General features: G+C 39.8%; 1 protein-coding gene and 1 long non-coding RNA gene across 23 annotated transcripts in view; one reads left to right on the forward strand and one right to left on the reverse strand.

Moving 5' to 3' along the window:
* The window catches only part of MYO1B (myosin IB), a 181137-nt gene extending 168298 nt beyond the window's left edge, over window positions 1–12839 (forward strand). For all 22 annotated transcript variants that reach the window (XM_070242066.1, XM_070242067.1, XM_023622243.2 and 19 more), the window contains 5 exons: window positions 1969–2075; window positions 4412–4544; window positions 4893–5045; window positions 6381–6508; window positions 11363–12839. In XM_070242066.1, the coding sequence (XP_070098167.1) occupies window positions 1969–2075; window positions 4412–4544; window positions 4893–5045; window positions 6381–6508; window positions 11363–11486 (645 nt within the window). In that variant the 3' untranslated portion in view covers window positions 11487–12839. The remainder of the gene's footprint in view (window positions 1–1968; window positions 2076–4411; window positions 4545–4892; window positions 5046–6380; window positions 6509–11362) is intronic.
* A 5542-nt stretch (window positions 12840–18381) lies between these two features.
* On the reverse strand, window positions 18382–22621 carry LOC111768775 (uncharacterized). Its single transcript, XR_011428570.1, has 4 exons — window positions 22486–22621; window positions 21394–21610; window positions 21099–21205; window positions 18382–19379 (listed from the first exon to the last, which is right to left on the reverse strand). It is a non-coding gene; the product is annotated as an uncharacterized lncRNA (long non-coding RNA).
* Window positions 22622–22834: the final 213 nt, after the last annotated feature.

Genomic DNA, 22834 nt, shown 5'->3' on the forward strand with positions numbered 1-22834 from the left:
GGGTTTACTTTGTAAGATTTATTGAACACATAGACATACATGTGAACACACAATTTTTTTTTTTAAAGATTTTATTTTTTCTTTTTCTCCCCAAAGCCCCCTGGTACATAGTTGCGTATTTTTAGTGATGGGTCCTTCTAGTTGTGGCATGTCGGATGCTGCCTCAGTGTGGCTTGATTAGCGGTGCCATGTCTGTGCCCGGGATCCAAACCGGCGAAACCCTGGGCCGCCGAAGCCGAGCACGTGAACTTAACCACTGGGCCATGGGGCTGGCCCCTGAACACACACATTTTGATAGGCTGGAAAAAAAGCTTTAAAGCCCCCCCAAAGACATTAAGGAGATTAAAATTTCCTTCCACTTGAATTAAAGGGAAGCTGAAAATCTATTAGATGTAGCCTTATATTTTGGCTTACTTAATTTTATAGGAGAACATAACATGTAATTTAGGTATTGCCCAGTGTGGGGTGCATGGGGTATTTGTATAGACGTTGACCTTTTCAATAACTTAGTTGGTAAATGGAATGCTAAACATGTACACGTATCAGATATAATAAAATCGTTAGATTAAAAGCCTTGTATTTGGTAAGTCAATGATTGATGGATTCCTCTTCCGGAAACTCTTCTGTCCTGCACTAGGCTTGTTCTTTACCAGGATCACATAGGTGTTAGAGAGACATCATCACTGATTGATGTATTGCTTGGTAGCAGCACAACGTATGGAACTGGATTCTGAGTTCTGTCCTCTAACTTAGTGAGTCAGTTTTATGAGATTCACCAACATTTCAATGTTCCTCTCCCCTCTTAAATCTCACATAGAAACTATTTTCAGAAATAACTGCGGGGAGCTGCTCATGCCGGGATCTGCTCTGCCTCCACCCTCGCCTGGCTCCCGAGTCTCGCTTTTACCTCCTTGGGTCGGGGCTGGAGAATGAGAGGGATGTGTTTTTTCTTGAAAGGTGGGGCAGCAATGCTAGCATTCCTTTATACAGTTATGTTGGGGCTTCTCAACCACAGCTGTAACTGAATTTCTTAGAGAGTTCATCTAAAAAACCTGGCCCTGCCCCTCTACCCGCCGCCCCCCGCCCCCCGCCGTCTCCTTTCAGTGCAATCTCAGAATCAGGGTGAAAAGGAGGTTTCTCAGGTCCCATGTCCACAGTGTACAATTAGAGTGAGGGATGTGGAGTTTTTCAAACTATAGGTCATAGCATATTTGTGGGTCATGAAATCACTTTAGTGGGCTACTACCAGCATTTTTAAATGAAATACACCAGAATAGAAAATAATGGAGTACACAACATGTAGAAAGGGTATTTTTTTATGAAAGATAGGCACCTGAGCTAACATCTGTTGCCAATCTTTTTTCTCTTTTTCTTCCTAAAGCCCCTCAGTACATACTCTCATTGTGAGTGCCTCTGGTTGTGCTATGTGGGACGCCGCCTCAGCGTGGTCTGATGAGTGGTGCCATGTCCGAGCCCAGGATCCAAACCGGCAAAACCCTGGGCTGCCGAAGTGGAGCGTGCAAACTTAACCATTCGGCCATGAGTCTGGCCCCTTCCAATCTTTTTTTTTCTAGTAATGTTTTGTGACGCTTTTGTGTCGGTTGACTATATGCGTGTGTGTAAATGTATGCACTGGGTTGTGTTATATGGTGTTTTTCTTACTGCGAATCTCCGTAAAAGAGTGTGACAGCGTCAGGACTGAAGGATGTCCGGGGACTGACATCATAATGTGGGAAGACAGTACTCCCAGCAGGGCCCTTGTCTTTTTCCAAGAAGTATCACCAATTCTGCAGTACAAGCAGTGAAACCACAAAGCAAAAATGCTTCTGGCCTTGTAAATGAATATTTCATACACATTTACTCTTATTCTTGCTGCTGTTAAATTGACTTAGCATATTGAAGAATGAGTAATGCTTTATTTAAAGAAGTGATGTCTTATTTTTCTTTTCTTCTTTTCATATCTCACAGTGTAAAAAATACAGGGACCAGTTCACAGACCAGCAGAAACTTATTTACGAAGAGAAACTAGAAGCCAGTGAACTCTTCAAAGACAAGAAGGCTCTGTACCCATCCAGGTATTATGGCTTTGCTTTACCCATAAAGTCAGTATTTTAAACGTTTCTCAAATATGTTCGTAGGTCTTTTCTAGTAGAGTCTGATTTCAGTAATACATGAGAGATTTTTAAGTTTTTGAATTATTTTATGAGGAGCTGGATATGAACACACATAAACACATTTGAGCAGTGGCTTTCAAAGTGTCCTTGAATGAAACAGGGTTACGTTGGTTGATTTTACTCCATTGGCATTAGCTCAAACACTTCACTAAATAATCAGAAGTCGCCATTTAAAATGAAAATTGTATAGGCCATTAAGATAAATTTATATTGTAAATTCCTATTAGTTTGCAGAAACTAGGCCAATTTCTGTTGGCAATATAGTGAAATTGCCATTCCAGTCTTCCTACTGTAACAAGCTGGGTCAGAACCTCATTTGTAAGATAAATGAAGAGTGAGCCAGGATATCACTTTGGAGCGTTGCTTAAGCACTGGTCTGTGCTGGCCGTTGGTCCGTCCACTCCCTGGGCGTGGCTTCAGTGGGCTGTGCAGCAACTTCAGTTCCTTTATTGTAGACACCAAGTACTTAATAAAAGAAGCAACACCAATTGCAAGTTTGCCAAGAGACGTCCTTGGGAAAGACTGCTTATCTGAATATTCTTACATCTCCCAAGTTTATTCCTGAATGAATTCCTATCCCTTTTTCATCTGGTGTTTATAAAAAAGTAGCTTGTACAATTTCAAGCCAAATTTATAACAATTTTTAGTTTTTCCAAAGACTGGCCTAGAAATAAAAATGCATTATGTGCTAAGTATATTTGTATTTATTGTATATGGTATGTTTCTATTGTCTGTGTCTTTACACATGTTTGAAAGCTCTTCCTTCTAAAGGATTAAATAAACATAAGTTGCCAGACTCATTCAGTTGAAATATTTTAAAGGACACAGCTTTCTTGGTCAGCTGATTTGGCTGTTTGAGGTGGCATATATTGTAAGTCAAACATAGCATCTAAATTCAAAGTTGTCCATAATGCCTGCTACATAAAGCATATTCAAACAGGAAAATGGTCTATATGCTTTTTCCAGCAACCAATTTCATTCAGCTGTTTGTATGTTTTCAACTTGTAGAATAACCTTCTTAATGAGCATTCTTTGTAGATGAATCTTCAGAAACTGGAGGGAGAAAAATGCTTTTTTGAAGAAATAAATTCAAAGGCTTTAGTGCTCTTTGTTATTAAAAACACATTTGAATGTGAACAACAACAATAAAAAATGTTAGCATCAAGCCAAGTCCTTTTGGGTAGTTTTATCAGTCTTCAGGGCTGGTGGCGTGCTCACCCTAGAGCAGTGAGAGGGGTGGAATAATTTACCCTCCCACCACTGTGTGAAGCAAGCAGCAGCTCTTACGGGTTTCAGCTTTTATATCCTGGGAGCTGTGAAATGCTGACCACCTACGTGGATTTTTCTTCCCTGATCCTCCACCCACAATGCAAGCATTTAAAGTTGTATTTGCAGATTGCCAGGATAGCAATTTTATGGCTCTAAATGAAGCACCAGGGTTTTTTTTCTTGGTATCTTTGAAGAAGCTGCCCTGAGAGTGTCACCCGACCAGTCTTTAGGGAGGTTGACATCTTAGGGTATGTGCACGATTATGCCTCTTGTAAGATGTAATTGGTTTGAAAGAAAACTGCCTGATTCAGAATGTTTGCCTGGGCCCCATCTGTCCATTTAGAGGCATGTCCTAGGAGCAGAGGCCTGATTGTGTTTTGCTATATTGCCTATTTAGAGCCAGAGGTATATGGTAATGGTAAGTGCTCCATAGTTTTCTTCTCAAGTGGTTGCTCTGTATCTATTCTTCCCCGGAAGGCCTATTGATTTTCTCACTCTGCAAGAAAATGAAATTTTTCTTTGGAGCAGGTGATGGCAATGATTTGTGCTCTTTTTTCCATTGTCACATGTTGTTTAAAGGCATTAATAAATCGGTTTTGGGCAGCTGTCAACTTTATATTAACAGATTAGAAGGAATTGCTGTTTTCTTCACATGAGGCCATGCCTTTGGGTCTTGGCTACCATTCTTGTGGGTGATTCCTATCCTGATTGTTCCATGTGATAAAGTTCTTATCAAAGACCTACCTACCAAGTGCCATGATCACATCAGAAAAACATTTGAAATAGGTTTAAGATTCTGTTTTCAACTTATATTTAGTACAGGTGCAAGTATAATGTATAACATGTAAAATAAATTAACTTTTTATGAAGTTGTCAGATACTCTTAGGAATCAACTGATCTGTTAGCTTTTTCCAGTGATACTTCCATTTGAAACCATTTCTAATGTGAGGGAATCTTCTTCCTTTAGTGTTGGGCAGCCATTCCAAGGGGCTTACCTGGAAATCAACAAGAACCCCAAGTATAAGAAACTCAAAGATGCCATTGAAGAAAAGATCATCATTGCTGAAGTTGTGAACAAAATTAATCGTGCTAATGGCAAGGTAAAAATGTTAATCCTAAAGACATATGAGAGGTGTTTATCAGTTGGGACAGTCATCTTTAGTTTTCTGAATGTTAAAATTTGCATTTCTTTTTCTTGGCAGAGTTATTGTGAAGGAAGCTATTTTCCCTTACCTTTAAAACGTGGTGGAATTTTGCTTATTCTCTGAAATTTTTATGAATTAAAATGTATTATCTATGTTCTGTGGTTCTCAGTTTGTATAGGCGTGCATGCTGAAAGGTATTGTAATAAAATGTGCGTTTCTGCAAATAACGAATGCTTTAAACTCATGGACCATTTTTGGGTATTTTTGATCATTGGTTTTCCTTTTTGTTTTGTTTTGTTTTAGAGTACATCCCGAATTTTCCTCTTAACAAATAATAATCTCCTTCTTGCTGATCAAAAGTCTGGACAGATCAAGTCAGAGGTTCCCCTGGTGGATGTGACCAAAGTGTCGATGAGCTCACAAAACGATGGCTTCTTCGCTGTCCACCTCAAAGAGGTAAAGCTTCAGTCATTGACTTGACTGAAAGATTTCTGCGTTTATTCTGTCTTTTAGCCATTGACTTAAAATTTTCCACATCTGAATAATCCTGTTACTTGAAATTCACATGTCCTTACTGATTTGCAAGTTTTAGCTAATGTGTAGAAATACCAAGATATTTTAAATGATGCTTCCTTCTGTTGGTTCTTCCATGTGCCACTTTAGCAAGTGTCTTCTTGTTCGTCTTTAACTTGGTGATTTTTCATTAAAGAATGCAACCGCAGTAAAACATCTGCCTCGTCATTTTGACCTAAAGCCTTTTTAGTGTTTTGTGCTTTTAGCTTAAACAGGACCTCCTGACCCGGGTAGAGTGGTTAGGAATGTAGGCTCTGGGTTGGTCTCACTAACTTTATGCTGACCTTGGCCAAATCATTTAACTTCCATGTGCTTACCTAGTTTTCCCTCTCTTTAAAAAGGAGATAGTAACAGTACCTCCTTCACAGCCTTGTTATGAGGATTAAATGAGATGCTGTATGCAAAGTGCTCAGGACAGTGCCTGTCACAGAACAGTCACTGAGTAAACGGATGTTGGCAAATAGCAGCCATATTTAGGGACGTGCAAATGCTGAGTGCCACCCTCCATCCTCCTAAACTTGGGACAATCCCATAAGCTTAGTTCAGCCTGTTTTACCCCGGGGGCTCTTAATCTAAAGGGGGCTTATCACATCCTGGGACAGTGGTCCTCAACCTCCATGACACGTTAACACGATGCTGATGCCCAGGCCAGACTCCTAGTCCAATCGCGTCAGAGTCTCTTGGAATGGGCCACAAGCATCCTATTTTCTGAAAGCTCCCAGATGAGTCCCTTTGCAGCTGAGGTTGAGAGCCACTGCTCTAGGATATTTGTTGGAAGTATTGTTTTTGCTATTTTTTAAACCAGATCACCGAGGAGTGTTTTAAACAGCTCTTTCAGAATGAGTTACCGGTTAGGTCAGTGCTTCTTGAACCTGAATGTGCACACAGATCACCCAGGGACCTTGTTGTGGATTCGTATGCAGTGGCCTGCGGTGGGGCCTGAGAGTCTGTTTTTCTAACAAGCTCCCAGGTGATACTGATGGTACTTCTGGTCCATCGGCCAACCTTTGGGTAGCAAGGGGCTGGGTAACCTTGCTGAAGTGCTCTGAGCAAGTTGGAAGAAACACTGCTTTTGTCCTTATTGTTTATGTGGAAGAATGGACTTGAGTATCTGATTTTTTAGAGAGACTGTAAATACGTTTTCAGCCAAGTCGGTAAACATTTACCTCCTGAGCTGTCTTTAATTGTGATTGTCTGACCCTTGGTTTGTCCTTTCAGGGCTCTGAAGCAGCTAGTAAAGGAGACTTTCTCTTCAGCAGTGATCACCTGATTGAAATGGCCACCAAGCTTTACCGGACGACTCTCAGCCAAACCAAACAGAAGCTCAATATTGAAATTTCCGATGAGTATGTTCTTGAGTTGCTTGAATATACCTTTCACTTTCAGCTTTGTCGATTTAGTTGAGCAGTCCGACCTCATTCATTTATCCAGACACTACTTAAGTAACCGAGTCTGTGTTTGTATTTGTTCTGTTTTATGGATTTGAGTGAAGGATGCTGACCAAGTCCCTGCCTTCATGTGCCTGACATCTAGGTGGAAGAGAATATGCACAAATAAGATAATAAACAGGTGATAGGACTCTGAGTAGTGGCAAGTGCTTGTGGAGGGAACAAAGCAGGATAGTGAGGTCGGAGAGGCCTCTTGGATGCAGCGACATTTGGGTCGAGACTGGAATCAAGTAAGACAACCATTGATTGAGCCAGGCAGCCGTCTAGGGAGCTTCCAGGCAGGGAGGTGGCAGGTGCAGAGGCCCTAGGGCAGGCGTGAACACTGTGACAGAGTGAAATGCTAGGAAAACACCCTGGAGAGAGAGGCAAGCACCCGGCCATGTAGAGCTTGGTAGCTGAGGTCAGGAGGTGAGATTTTACTGAGGATGATGGAAAGCCGTTTTACGTTTTGAGCAAGGGTGTGGCATGATCTGATTTATGATTTTCAAAGCTTGCTTTGGCTGCAGTGTGCAGAATAACTATGGGGAGGCAGGAGTGGAGGCAGAGAAAACAGGAGCTCCTCGGAGCTGTGTAGAGTGAGGATGCTGCAGCTCTGGCTGAGGTGTGAGTGGGAGGCACTGAGAAGTAGTCGGATTCTGAATGTGATTTGAAGGAAAACAAGAGGACTTAGTAACAGATTGGGTGTTCGGTTTTGGGCCTGAGCCCAAGTGGTGGTGCCATTTACTGCAATAGATGACACTGGGGAGAGAGGGTCTGGGGGCGGCAGGGACGAGGCGAAATCAGGAGTTCTGTTTGGATGTGTGATATTTGAGATGACACTTTTTCGCATAGATGACTAGACTTAAGAGAATAAGCACTCCATGTTGATGAGCGTTCATTAGTGCCGAGACTGCTATAAATGGGAAATCTACTTTTTTTACTTAGCATCAGGTCTCCAATTATAGAGACTGATTATTTGCATGTAGAATGGAGCGTCCCCCCCATTTATGAAATCTGTCAATATTAATGCATTTGAATGAATTTGAGGTACTCTCTTGATTGATACTTAATTAGTTACTTTTCGATGGATTGTTTACTATCTGCTTATATACTTCTTTGCATGTATAGTAAAAATTTGCATAACCAGATTACTCAGGAAATGTTTTATTTTCTAATTAAGATTTTGCCAGTCTATTCTATTTCAGTGCTTCCTAAAAGCTTTTCTAGAATAAATTCATACCCATGTCTATCCCTTTGTAAGCCAAACTAACTCTTGTTGATGTGTTAGGATTTACAGAACCTTGGGGTCAGGGTCTGTTCTCAGTGAACACTGAGAGTGGGGTTTCGATTGGGTGCGAGATGGCCCTTGATGTAGACCCTAAATGGGGAGTTGCAGTTGGGACTAAATCACTCTTCTTCTTATTGAGTCCTTTCTCATAAACAAAGAATATTAGAAAAAAAGATAATAGCTAATTGGGTTAAGTCAATTAAGGTTTTAACCTGTAAGGGCCTGTTAGAGCTTTAAACTCCCTTTAGATGAAATTTTTCGTAACTTAGGGTGCTGGGCTTATGTCTTGGCGGGACTGGTAATTCCCAGTCTTCATGGGAATTGTGTATTCTATGTATTCCAATGCAGAATCCATGGATTCTGTGTATTCCAACACAGGAGCACCTTGGCACATGGATGAAGCAGCCTCGTAGTTGCCTGCTACATTAATAGGGCCGTCTTTACAGAGAAAATCACACCAACATCCAGGCTAGAAAGGAGTGCTACTTTTACACATTTCCCAAACTGGTATTCTGAGAACGCTGCCTCTGCAGGATGTTAATAATGGTGTGCTGTGAAGGATATTCTCCGGAGGAAATTTACGTCTTCCTTTCCTGTGGCACTTCTTAGGGCCTCTGCAGTCTTGTTGCACATTACAACTCTCCTGAGGGGTCTGGGGGATAGCATGTGCTGTGTTTCTCAAACGTAATCAACCACAGAACCCTCCAGTGGCTCTAACGGTTTGTGTTCAAGGCCCACGATCACGGAACACTGATGGGGCTCGTTTGCTTCTGGGCAGCAGGGACCCTGCCTTGTCACAGAGGGCTGTGATGTCCTGGTTGCATAAGCTTTCAGTAAACATGCTTATCTGAGTGAAGATTTACAGCCTGGCCACGTGAAGAAAACAGACACTAGTAGCTTTGTAAACCACTCCCTAACACCTTTCCTTCCCCAATTCCTAATTCTTGGTTGGTCTCATAAAAATAAAATAGCTGATGGAAACTTGCCTAGCCCCCGTGGCCCCTTGTCCAGGCAGCACGGGAAGCGACATGACTGAGCAGGGTGCCCATGTAGCTTCTGTTTCATCACCTCTGGGAGCTCTTAGGCAGGGGTTACACACCTCCTTGAGAGCATTTTAAATTAAATGAAATTTTACAAAGTCATGGGTAGGGGCGCCCGTGATGTACTTTTCAGCCTAAGTGGCTTTAGTCTTTCATTGCTATGTAGACTAGTGTTGTCAACAGCATGCAGGTCAGTGACCAAAACCTTCCTCAGTGCATCCTCTTCAGAAGGAGAAGTAGTTATTCTAACAAACCCAGTCTCCATAATTATTATGGATAAACTGGATATCAGTTTACTGGGGGAGAGTCAAAGTCCTGTGTACTCCTCAGAGCGGTTTTAACCTGCACATAGAGAAGGAAGAATTGAATTCATGGAGAGACTCAACTGCTTTGTAATCCCCAGTCCTTAGACTCCCAAACTGTTCCATCTGTAAATAGATTGCATTATGGATAACCTTAAATAGGATGCGTGGCATTTGTAGAAATGAAGATCTGAATATATTAAAAACTAAAGTGAATATGTTCTGCTAAACCTTTTAAATATACATTGTATATGTGTACGTATGTATACACACGTACACATAATACATGCACACATCATTTAAGTTGCACTGTTGTTTTTCTGAATATTTTAAATCCAAACAACTAATCTATGTCCCTCTTGTTGTGGAGTTTTAACTGGTATTGATGCTGTGAAATAATGCATCGGACGTTGTTTGCTGGAGAATAATTCTCTGATTCTCTACGTGCTTACTGGGGGCCGTGCTTCAGTTTTCTCTTGTATGAAATAGAGATAGATAATAGTACTGACCTCATAGGTTTGTTTTAAAGTTGAGTTAATATATAGAACTTACTAAGAACAGTGTGGTGTATGGTAAATACTCAATAAATTTTAGCTATTATTATTTCTAAAGTGAATTACAATCAGGAATTGTGACCATGGAGACAGCCAATGTTTGCTAAAGTTTTTGGGAAAGAACTCCCTATACGTTTACTATACTACAAGTAATCTTTGAAAATTAAAATGTAAAAATATTTGATTTTTTTAAGTATGTTATTTGCGTTAAATTTGAAAGATTTTTTTTCTTTGGGGCACGTAGATATAAGTATATGTGCTGGAGAGATATCTCAGATAGGTGAATTTGGAACTATAGCTTGTTTTTTTCAATCTTTCAAGTGGAAAAGAAGCAACCCATTTAAAAACTCAGAAGTCCTGTCATGTTCAACTAACGATGAATCAGAAACTTATGTGTCACGTTTCCCTCCAGTAGATGATGTTTGCAAAACGTGGGCTCTTTAGACTTTGGAACTGAGACTAATGTGTACAGAGCAGAGCTGTTTTGATCTTTGCTGTTGTCGTGGATGCCAGCAAACGCACGATCTGTCACATGGTTGTTAGGGTGACACACTTAATTATATGCCAATAACTCAGTTATAGGCCAGTATGAGAAACCTACTGGAAACATGGTACCATTTTACCGATTCTGATGGTGGAGAGAAAAGAGCACTGGCCTTGAGATGGGAAAGCCTGGGTTCTGGTCCAGCCATGCCACTCGCATGCCTCCCCAGTCATGTCATCCTTGAGGGCAGGGACCTCACTTTACCCACCCAGGTGTCCCTCACAGCACCCAACCCCGGGGGAAGCCAGTGGTATGTTTGTTGTAGGAAGGTATGACGAATAATCTTGTGGACAAGCACCTGACCATTGATGGTCTGTGAAAGGAAAGATTTGGACAAGAATGTGGTTTCCCACAGTGTACCACATGTACCACTGGTAGGAGAGCAGATGGCTTTAGGTGTACACCGATAGATTTTTAAATTTTTATAGTTTTACATATATATATTTTTTAACAGGTGTTAAAAATATAAGTGGCAGATCAAACTTGTGATTTTATCGTTATAATTCCATGGGGCACAACTATTTTGAAATATATTTATTTAGACTAAAAATAACTTTTAGCATAGTGAGCGGATATGGCTAACATCGTGTGGAAAGTATGTGAGTAACCAGCGTTTGGAAACCGTAGTCTGGAGGGTCTCTAGACCCCTTCCTTTTCTGAAATTCTTTATTTCATTTTCTCAATTTGCTGATAGTTTAATGGGACCCCTCCCTCAGTCTAGATTTTTGCTATGCAAAAATGTAGAAAAACGGAAAAATAGCACATTGGTCTTTCCATTTGAAACGTGGAAATAATTCTTAGCCCTTCTTGCCGTATTTTGGGAGATGATGAGTTAAGGAACTCCACTTTACTTAGGGCTAAATGGTGACTGCTGGAAGTAAAATCTCACGGAGCACCTGGTGATTAATTCTGTGTACAGAAGTGCTAATGGGAGGGGAATACTTGTCAAGACCAATATCTATTAAAAAACAAAAGCTAGTGTTAGTGTAATTGTCAGCTGTTTTGTGTGTACTTTTAAAAAATGTGTCCTATTCTTTTCTCCTAGGTTCCTGGTGCAGTTCAGACAGGACAAAGTATGTGTGAAGTTTATTCAGGGCAACCAGAAAAATGGGAGTGTCCCAACGTGCAAACGAAAAAACAACCGGCTCCTTGAAGTTGCGGTTCCGTAGCTGGCACCTCCTGTCTGCTTTCACGGACTCGTGTCTTTGTTATAGTGCAATTTGGTTTTGTTTTGTTTGGGGTTCATTGTACGTTTGGGAATTGCTGAAGGCTAATACTGTTAGAGTCCCTTGGCAAAATAAAAATATTTGACTAATCAATTTTTATTATTGGAATAGTTTTAACCCCTTAGTACACATTCTGTCCTGGGGCAGGATTGTAGAAACTAACAGCGTCTGTGCCATGTCCTGTGTGTTCTTTGTTTAGTGATCGTGTTAGGTCTGTGTACCCTAAATCAACGTATTACTCATAAATCATTAATACATCTAACTATAGGAAACGGTCTTAAAAGACAGTGCATTCATTCATCACATATTTATTGAATGCCTACTCTGTGCTAGGCACTGTGCTAGATGGTATGAAGATTTAATAGGAACTTTTTTTTGTTTTTAAGGCCGTTGCATCCTGGCTGGTTTGTGCTGGCTTTACTAGAGCAAAGAGAGTTTGAAAATGGGGAGACCAAAACAGTAGCTGCTGCTTACGGACAGCATTCTTAGGAATCCTGTAGTATGATCTTTAGCAATTTATACTTCAAGAAGGGCTGGTCCTAGGAAGTAGAAATATATGACTGAGTAAAATGCCTCTACATGTGGTTTCTATTTGAAAAGAGAAAACTGACATTTGAAGGGGACTTTTAATTTGGTCAGATCTCTTGTAATTGCTTTTAACAGTAGAAAACAGAGTCAGTCTTATTTTAGAAAGTGACGGAAACAGTCCAGTAAGATTCTATTTTCCTGTTTCTGGTAAACATCATATATGATCCTACGTATGCTAATATCTGCAGAGTGTTGTTTTCACCCAAATTTGAGTAAATATTTGAAACAGCTAATACAGTGAAGGGCTGAAAGCCTTTCTGATAGTGGCAAGCGTTCTGTACGATGTGCAATAAACATCCAAGATCTTTTTAGAAAGTTTTATTTATACTATTCATTTTGTATGAGAGAGGTGATTGGTACAGGGTGCGTATTTTAGTCAAGGATCAAAATTGTTTGTGTTCATTTGCAGGACTTTTTTTTTTTCAAATTTACAGTAAGGATTCATTTTGGAAACTACATTTAAACTTTGGAACCAAATTGTTTCTTATTTGGGAGGATAATGTATATACATTGATATGTTAAATAATAAAACTGTTCTAATTTGGTGCCATTTCCTGGATCACAACTGTATTTTTGTATTTTAAGCTATTTTCTTATGTTGTGTGTCATTGTATCGTTGCACAGAAAGGCTTTCCAATCCGAACATTCTATGTTCTCTGTGTAATTGAATTTCACTTATCTTTTATAAACCGGAAACATTCACTGAAAGTATTTTCTGGGGCTTTTCTTTTAATTTTTGTACTTAAAAAAATTGGTCCCATAAAGACATTTTCAGAAGCCTTTGTGTTTATTGGAGTAGGTGGGGGACACAATTCCTTTCTTTTAGTCTTCTCTAGCGTGGATGTACAGCGGTAGATTGACAGTTCCTGAAATAGGTGAGTAGGAATTTGGAACTGAGAGGTGTTTTTTAAAAACTTTTTTAAAAAAAAATATGTAATACATTCACATTGTCCAACATACAAATAGGTAAAAAATGATATATACTAGAAGTACTCCATCTCATCAATCACCCCTCTGCTCAGTTCCCGTGCCCCGCCCAAAGTTAACCATTGTTTTCAGTTACTTTTGCATTACTTTATGCATATGCTTACAAGAGGAAATGAAAATATGGATTCTTACCTTCTTGCTGCTTTAGTAGATAAAAGCTAATATGTTGTAGACTTTGTTGTTTACCTTGCCTTTTTCACTCTTCGTTCTTTTAACAGTGGCATGGTCTTGCATTTATGGATGCACTTTACTGTATTTATCCTGTCCACTACTGATCATCATTGGATTGTTTCCTGAATGGAAGTTTAAGTCCAGGAAGGAGAGGGCCAATATTCCATGGATCTACTTCTTAAATTTTCCCAAGTACCTTATTTGCAGATTGTTTGTCTTGATAATTAGCAATAACAGCAGTTGGCAACAAGATATTTTCCAAAGTTTTATTTCCAAAACAGAAACTATTTAATCTCAAACTTCATGGTAGGTGTTCTTCAAAGATTTAAAAACATCTCTACAAAGTAGTTTTAAATAAGAATATTTTTGCATATACATCCATCACATATAGTCTTGTCACCAAAATCTTTGATAATTTCTGGTCATGAAATTCATTCTAGGTGGGTTGTGAGTTTACTTGCTGGAAAAGGTTTTCTGAACTTTAGCAAAGTTTTCTGAACCTGTTTATGTACCAGGGTGAAATTTGCCTCTTTAGAGTTCTCTAAAGCAAGCTAGCCAGTGGGGTAAACATCCTGAACAATACAAGTGGAAGTGAGTCTTAGTGCTTCAAATGTACGTGGTAATGCCTCCTTGCTTTTCCATGGGGAGCAAGCTGAGAGCAATTATTTAGAGATTTTCAGCTCAGAAATAGAATATTAAACCCTGGTTTTCAGTCCTGAGGTTAGAGTTGACTGCCCTTCAGAGGCAGCTGTTGTCTTTTTGGAAGCCCCTCACTTTCATCCCTGGGGAGAGCAGTGATAACTTGACCACACAGGAAGTGAGGAGAGAGCCACCATGCTCCAGGTGACCCGCTATAGGGCAGTGTTTCCGTAATGTCGCCAAGTCAACCTGAGTCAAAACCACAAGGAAAGCTTGTTTTATAAAAACCCCGTGCAGATTCCTGGACCATACCCCTTCCCAACTGAATCAAAATCTTAGAATAGTGTGAAGATAGACACTTTGAAGAAAATCTCCAAGTGATCAGGCACCTTAAAATTTTGAGAACCACCAAGAAAACTACTGGAGCGTCTCTGTGGCTACACATAGCCATCTGTCTTAGCAAGTCCTCCAGGAGCTGATTCTGATGCACACCCGAGCGGATCGGAGCTGACTTGGTGCTCCTCTGTAGCTGCACATGGCATTGGTGCCTGGACCTGCCAGTGCTGCCCACCCGCCTCCAATGCCTGGCTAGACCTTGCTGATAAACTAACTGTGGCATTGCCCTATTGTAGCGAGTGAGCAACCAATACTTCTTTAGCTTTGAATTTCTGTCACTGTTGTGCAATGGGGAATTAAACTCTTGGTGGCACTCCAGAATTCCTGTGCATCCCGACGTGGCCACATGGCCCCAACTTGTTTCCAACCACCACTCAGTTGCCCGGCCCTTGAAGTGAGTGACTTGTAGGTCTAGACTAACAGACGTTGTGCTTGAAAAAAGTAACCAGGTAATGATAGTTGACAAGTTTGCTGTGTGGTTGATGCAGATACTCTTGACTTGGACTTCCATCTACCACAGGGCAGGAAAGGAACATGGGAAAGTTCCTCTCTAATAGACTGGTGACAGTTTTGTATTTCACACTCTTGGAATAGTAACTTAGACCCAGTACTCAGATGTAAGACTTCAGCTCAAGCTTAAACACCTTCGTTGATACTCCTGCGGTTATGGGGTCTGTAATGCCAAAGCACCAGGACCATGACTTCTCAGAATCCTAAGCACATCCTCAATATTGAAGATTTGGCTGAAATCTAAAAGAACAAGCAGTTTTATTATCATGCCATTTCAATTAATATGCTGAGTGAGAACTCTCAAGTTCTTGTAATTGAGTATAATTATGATAATTAGAGCTTGGTTTAAAATTCTTTTAGGCTAAATGTAACAGGCAGCAGCGTTTTTTTTTTTTCTTATATGCTATTTTTCATGTAATAGGTAAGGTATTTAGGTTCTAAGATATTCAAATAACAAGCATTCTTTAAAATGGTGTGTGCTGTTGGGGAAGGATTTAGTAAATTCCCTAATGTGTCTATTATTTTAAGGTTTTTCCAGGATGCATTGTAGTAAGAGCCTTTGTTTTTAAGCTGGGCATTGTTCTTCCATTAATACCGCAGCATTCAAATTCACTCAAACAATTTGATGCAGAGGGGGTAGAAGGGAAGAGACTGAAGGACAGTAGTTTTGCTCTTTCCTCTTGTTGAGAAAAACAGCTGTGAGTTTCCATTGTCCACTTGAAGATTTCATGTTGAGGAGTTAACATATTACCATTGGAGGGGTTGTTTCTTCCAATCTCATTTTAACAGTTCCATTATGTGCTCTTTTCTCAGGTTTTTGTTAGCTAAACCCTAGGAAGCCATGGCCTTGACGAATTGGCACTTGCTTTCTGGTCTCATCAGCTTCTATTTTAATAGCCACTCTGTAGAAAATTAGTTGTTTTTGAGTTGGTTTCCTCCAAATCTTGGAATTGTTTGCCTCATTCTCTTTGGTTTGAAGATCATTTTCAAAATCTGGAGTTAATCACGGTGCAGCATAAGCCACGATCTTTTCCTCATTAACTTTTTTTTACTGGCATGGTGGCCAGATCCCCTCTGTTCAGTTCCATAAAATTCAACAAAAATCTGACTTTGTAACCAAGGAAAGTAGTCTCAGCTTCTCTGTTTAAGGAGGAACCTGGGAACCGAATTTAGTTCCGTATTCGCCCAAAGACCTGGCTGTACTGAGAGAAGGAAACACATTAACCAGCTACCTTGTCATTTCCCTTTTTTAAAAATTATTTTTCCAGTTTTACTGATACATAATTGGCATACGACATAATACTAGTTTTAGGTGTAAACATAATGATTTGATATATGCATGTATTGCAAAATGATTACAGTTAGTTTAGTTAACATCCGTCACCTCACATACAGTTTGTTTTCTTGTGATGAGGACTTTTAAGATCAGTTCTCTTAGATCATTTCACTTATTTTACATTCACCCCAACTTTCCTATTTTCTTTCTTTTCTGTTCTTTTTTCTTCTTTCCCCTTCCTGCCTGCCTGCCTGCCTTCCTTCCTTTTCCTTTGTCTCACCAATTAATGGATCTGGCATATTCTCTGTTTTTAATGACATACACGTCAAAAATGTACCTATCAAAGAATTTTTACAAAGTGAACACATCCTGTACCTAGCACCTGAAGAAAGAAGCACCCCAAAGATAGCACCCAGAAGCTCCCTTCTCCATTCTAGTCATAATCCCCAGCAAAAGTAACCTTTCTCTTGTTTTCTAATTTTGTGCATTTTTTTTTTTACTTTGTATATTTGGAATCATACAGTATATGCTCTTCCTCCTGGCCTCCTCCATTCAACATTACAATTGTGAAATTCATTGATATGGTCGCATGCAGCTCAAGTTTCTCCTCCCAGGTGTATAATCCATCATGTGGGTAGACTACAACATTGTAATCCATTTTACTGTTGATGGGCGTTTGGCTATTATGCATAGTGCTGCTGCACACATTTTTGTATATGTTCTTTGGTGAAGATCTGTACACATTTCTGCTGGATGTCTACCTAGGAATGGAGCTGCTGGGTTACGGGGTGAGCATATGTCCAGCTTTAGTAGATTCCACAAAACTGACTTCCAAAGCACCTGTGCCAGTCTACACCCCCACCAGCAGTGTATGGAATCGCAGTTGCTCGATACCTTAGCCACACCTCGTATCGTCAGTCTTTTTAATTTTGGTCTTTCTGATGGATTTTAGCTTTAATTTGCATTTTCCTGATAATTAATGAGCTTGACCACTTTTTCAATATTGGCAATTTGCATATCATCTTTTGTGAAATGCCCATTCAAGTATCTTGCCATTTCTTCTGTTGAGGTTGTGTTTTTCTTTTTGATTTGCAGTTATATTTTGGATATGAGACCTTTATCAGCTATGTGTGTGGCATGTGTCTTCTCATAGACTGTGGCCACCTTTTTACTCTCTTAACCAGTGTGCTTGATGAACAGACATTCCATTTTAGTGTAATCCAGTTTACCAGTTCTTTCCTTTACGTTTAGTACTTTTTGTTTAAGAAATACTTGTTTGTCCAAGTTTATGAAGATATTTGCCTGCTGATTCCTTTTAGAAGTTTTTTTGTTTTGCCTTTCACATTTGGCTCTTTAGTCTACTGGAATTTATTATTATATTTTTTTGAATGGTGTGAGGTGGGGAGTCAAGATTCACTTTTTTCCATATGGATGTCCAGTGGACCCGGTCCCATTTACTTAAAAGACCATCCTTGCCCCACACTTCTAACAACATTATCTTTGTGTCAGTACTAAACCGTGTTAATTATTATCACTTTGTAACATGTTGGCATAGTCATGTCGAAGTGAAATTCAGAACTCTTAGAGGTGCTACACTCTTGAGATAAAAGAAAAAGCATTAGAATTAACAAGTACCCATTTTCGGGTATTTGGAGTAGTGATAGTTCATCAGAATTCTAAACATATGAACATAAAATCAGCCCTTTCCTTTAGCCACAGGGATTTGGGCATGTGAATTCCTAATGGGATCATATGGGGAAAATATTAAATGTTTCCTTGAAGTAAATTAACAACTTCTAATTTTATGTGATATTTTGATTTTCCATTGTCTCAGTGGTTTCCATCCATATTACTAATCATCCTAATTTAAAATTTTCCGTAAAGTCTTCGTAAAATTATCGTACAAGTGCCTGTGAATATCTTCCCTGTCTTTAAGTAGGACTGCCTGTTTCTCTCTCATTTGGTTCTTTAGTGGTGGATACTGAGACACTTCTGATGGATTTTCTAAGTCTTTAACAATCTTTTACAATATTTTCACAATCTTTTACGACTGGTTATCTTGTGCAGTGATAATCGTTTATAGATGAAGCCAGATGGTGCTACAAGTGGAGTGTGCATCTTTGGCCTCTAGTACTGCCACACTTTTTTTAATTGAAAAAAAAAAAGATTTTTCTAAATCATTTCCTAGGGCTCACCCAATCCATTCTCTTGTGTGCAGTTCTGAGCTAAATTCAGAATTGCCTTCTCTAAAATGATCACTGCAAACTCAGCTTCCCGAAGTCGAGATTTTAATTGACAGAGAGGAACTACCAAAAAGACATTTAGTGGCATTTTTTCAGTAGCATTAAAGACACATACATCTTTTTTTTTTCATGAGGGACAGATTATAGGCAAAGGAAAACATGTTTAACATTCATTTTATATGCAACAATAATAATTGCCTGGAAAAGCACAAATGAGAAATAAGTTTGTGTCGGTCTGAGTTCATGCAGGGAAGGGAGAGCGATACAGTTGTTGAGGCAGTGCATAGCAGAAAATAAAAATTCTCCTGCCTCCATTTAGAAACCTGAAAGTAGTCCTTCAGCTACAAATTCACCTTCTTTGTTTAGTCAGTAATATATATGGTGATACTGCCATTCTCTTGTCTCTTAAATCCTAACGCTAAAAGGGGAGGTTGTCATACTCAAGCAGAGAAATCATCAAGACTCATTCTCCTTGTTATAGCCCCTAAAAGTGACCTGAACATGAATTTCCTAGAGGTTGAAAACAGCTTTCGGAATAGAAGCTCAAAGGAGATGGGTCTATATCCGATGAGACTCAGCACTATTTTATTCAAATGAAACTACCTAATCCTTTCTGATGGGGGAAAATTAGTAAGTTTCTATTCCAATGACCAACACAGCATTTTTGAGAATCAAGTTCAGAAAGGGCTTTAAAAGTTTATGCTGTCAAACATGCCATTTACACAGGAGGGGGAGACGTAATGCTGTCTTGAGCATTATTTTGTAGAAATTAACCATGAACAAAAATGAAAAAGAAGGTGTTCATGGGTGTTTTGGTGTTTGTTTTTGTTGGAAAACACCTTCACTTTACTGTAGCTTTGAATATAAATAGGGAAAAAGTCCTTGTGTCTGGGTATTGTTATGGACAGACTTGGCAGGAATTAAGGTAGAGATCCAGGAAATGGCAATAGTTGGAATGTAGTCTGCTCATCTTGGAGGCTGTTTGATAACAGCTGTCTTTACTTCCTCACACAGTTGGGCTTTGATCTGAAAAAGAAATGGGATCTGGTAACACTAAATGAAAATCACTTGAGAGCCGTCACTGAAACATAAAAATGGAAGGAAATCTACCCACCAATTTGTTCTTTCCACCAAGAAAAAAAAAACCCACAGATGAAGATGCCATGTGTGGCATCTTGAACTGCCACCAAACCACACCAGACACACAAAGGTTGTTTGAAAGAATAATGTCACAAATGTAGTTTAACACCATTCATATCCCTATTCATATGCCTGTGTGTTTCTGATGGGCACGTGTGACTGATTAGGAAAATTGGTCCAAGTCTGCTCTACTCATCCTGGATTGCTCAGGAGTCATTGTTAGGCACATGGTTGTCACTTACCTCCCAGACAAACCCATCTTTGAATACTTCATCTTTGGGGCACCCACTTCAGGATTTCATTCTATTTTCTGCTGAGACATGGTACACTCTAGTAACAGGATCTGCTTTATGTTGAGTCTAGAGATTTACATTCTTCCAGTTTTGCCATCAAGTCCAATTTTGATGTGATCAAGTCACTTACTTTTCAATAACTGCATTACCATTTGTTCTTTTCATGGAACTAATAAAATGCTTTTAAACCAAAATCAGATCCCTGAATGGGCCATTTTGCTCTATCTTAGATTCCACCTAATGAGCCTTACCAAATGTATATCATTAGACAAAAATGCCAGTCACTGGCCTGGCAGAAACTCTACACTGCCATTCAAATGAAAGTACATTGAGAGTGTCTCAAAGTTTGCGATCTTGATTTAGAATGTGTATGCTGAAGATTAGAAGTGTTATTGAAGGAAAAACACTTTCAACTCTTACCTAAAAAGAAGAGAATTTTTCCTTTACACAATGGAAAATATCAGTGAAACAATATTAAGAGGTTATCTCCATCACCTAGTTGGGTGGTTCCCAACGTTTTCTAGTATGAAGACCTCTTCTTAATTTATTCATGGACACTTGCATGATGGTGGTCATGCTTTCAGCATCTTTGGATTGGGCAAATACATAATTTTTATAAGTTCATGACAAGTAAATTTGCATTTTCTTAATTGTAGTGTGTCTCAACACATTTGCAAAAGGGAATTACAAATGTTTGTAGTCATTAATACAGTCAACAGACAGGACTTGGTTCATGTGGCCTCATGGACCCCTTGCAGAAACTCCGAAGTTTGGGAATTGCCAATATGTGTCGTCCAATCCCTTCACTTTACAGACAAGGAAAATCAGGGTCCAGAGAGATTCAATGATGGGTCCAAGGCTTTATGGTCTCTGGCAGACCCAGGTTACAATCTATGTTCTGATTTTTACACTCCCCACCACGGGCTCCCATAGGACGATTAGGAAAAGCCCAAAATCCTGAATTTTTGTTTATGAAATTACGGTGGTGGATACTGATGGAAGATGCCACAATACAAAATATATGCAGGAAAGATGGGACCCCAATGTAGAAGCCAAAACTGGCAGCACCTAGCACATGGTAATTGTTCAATAAATAGAGCAGATGGCAACACAACTTCTTTTCCATAATTAACCCTCTGCTCTCCCTGAGCATTCCAGTTCCCTTAAACATGAAGCTTCCTTTGCCCCTGTTATACAATTGAATGTTCCAGTCTGCTTCTCCCAACGATGTTTATTTACAATAATTGAATTCCCACCTCCGTCCACTGTCCCCACCACCCATAACTTTGTATTATAACTTTACAGGACTTACCTTCCATACCTGGGCGCCATCCCTCTGGCAGGAAATGGGCACAAACAGATGGCTTGTTCTCATTTCCCAGGCAAGTGCTCCAGAAAGAAACTTTCTCTCTTGTGATCCTAAGGAAAGGAACATTGATGTGAACAATTAAATGTTTTCCCCTGGTCTTCATTCTTTCTTTCTGGTATTATAGGAGCTATCTCTAAGCCAATTAAGACAGTGTATATTCCAAAACCAAATTACATCTTTAATATCATGAGTATAAACTACCCTGCAGCATGAACATCCATTTCAGAAATATATTTACATCTTCCTCGAATCCGTGAAATTGTTACTTGAGCCACAGGAACTCCTCGTTGTGGAAGAGCCAATAGGGCTGTCCAAGGAAGGGCACTTGTGTCAGGCAGAGTCGGACTTTCATTCAGATGGTCTTTCCTGGATTCAGTGCTCTTTCAGCCCAGTCAAAGCTGTGCTCTGCTGATTTCCCCCAAAGGGAAGAGGAGAGAACAGATACCCTCAGCTGCCTGAAAAGACATAGGGCATTTAGATATTTCGTCTCCGAGAGAAAATTATTTCAAGTTTATTTGACAGTGACTATGTATAAAGTAATAGTATTGAAGTCTGTTTAAGGTGTAGCACTTCATTTTTTTATTATAGAACAATTGCGGCTACTTGCAACACGCCATTTATTTACTAGGAAGGACCAGGGAAGCAGATTGAGTTTCATGAGGCTGCGGTAAGCCAACGCCTGCTACCTCTGATAAACACAGCACTGATGGGTGTTTGTACAGACTTAGACTGCTTAGACTCAGGGGCCCTCACATCTTTTATCTTTTAGGAAGAGCATTTTAGAGCAGATTGGAAGTTCCTTCCAGAGTTGGTCGGCTTCATTAGATCTTAATCCTAGTTGATAAGCACACATACACACAGCCCAGGGCTTCCTGAGCACACACTGACTCGGGTTTGTTTTTTAGGGACAAACCTTCAGGAACGCTCACTTTGCCCCGCTATCCCCATCGCTTGTCTCCACCTCTCTAATCCCTGCGCCTCTCAACTGGCTCGGGACTGGTGTGAAGAGGAGCCCAAATTATTGGCATGGGCGTTTGACTCTGAAGCAATACTGCCATATCTGAGGAGGATTGTTCACAATTTTCTCATAAGAAAATTAGTAACTCAAAATTAAATTTTGATAAACTGAAGATTAAAATGGCACACAGTAAATGTGTTACAGATGAAAATTTGGAGAATTACTGTATGGAAACTGCAGCTACCACTTCGGTTTTCTTCGGAAGCAGCTCCAGAGAGGTCTGCTCTCTTTAACATGACAAAAACATCAAGTCCTCATTTAGAAAGCAGAGGTTTGATACCTCCCATCTCTCCGCCTGCATATGGCACTTACCCTGGCCCCAGGTGCCCTGCACTGCAGGTAGTCAGTAGCACTCTGAAAATGCAGCCCCAGAAGCACACAAGGTGCTCTTCAATGCGACAACCAGGCGTTCTTCTCCACTTCCGGAGGAGCTGACATGTTTAAAGCCACTTCCGGGTAGAGAAAAATGAAAAACAAAAACAATCTATCGGAAAGAAATTTAAAAAGTAAGATGATGAGAAATGAAATTTATAAAAACATCAAGCTTTCCAGAACATGCCTAAGGAAGACATGTTTGTATTATCCCATTAGGGATAGATTTTGTCGTTGATGAGTATATTCCATACAGCACATTTTTTTAAAAGTAGTAAGCCATTCTTTC

Source organism: Equus caballus, chromosome 18 (assembly GCF_041296265.1).
Source record: "Equus caballus isolate H_3958 breed thoroughbred chromosome 18, TB-T2T, whole genome shotgun sequence".
Taxonomy (NCBI): domain Eukaryota; kingdom Metazoa; phylum Chordata; class Mammalia; order Perissodactyla; family Equidae; genus Equus; species Equus caballus.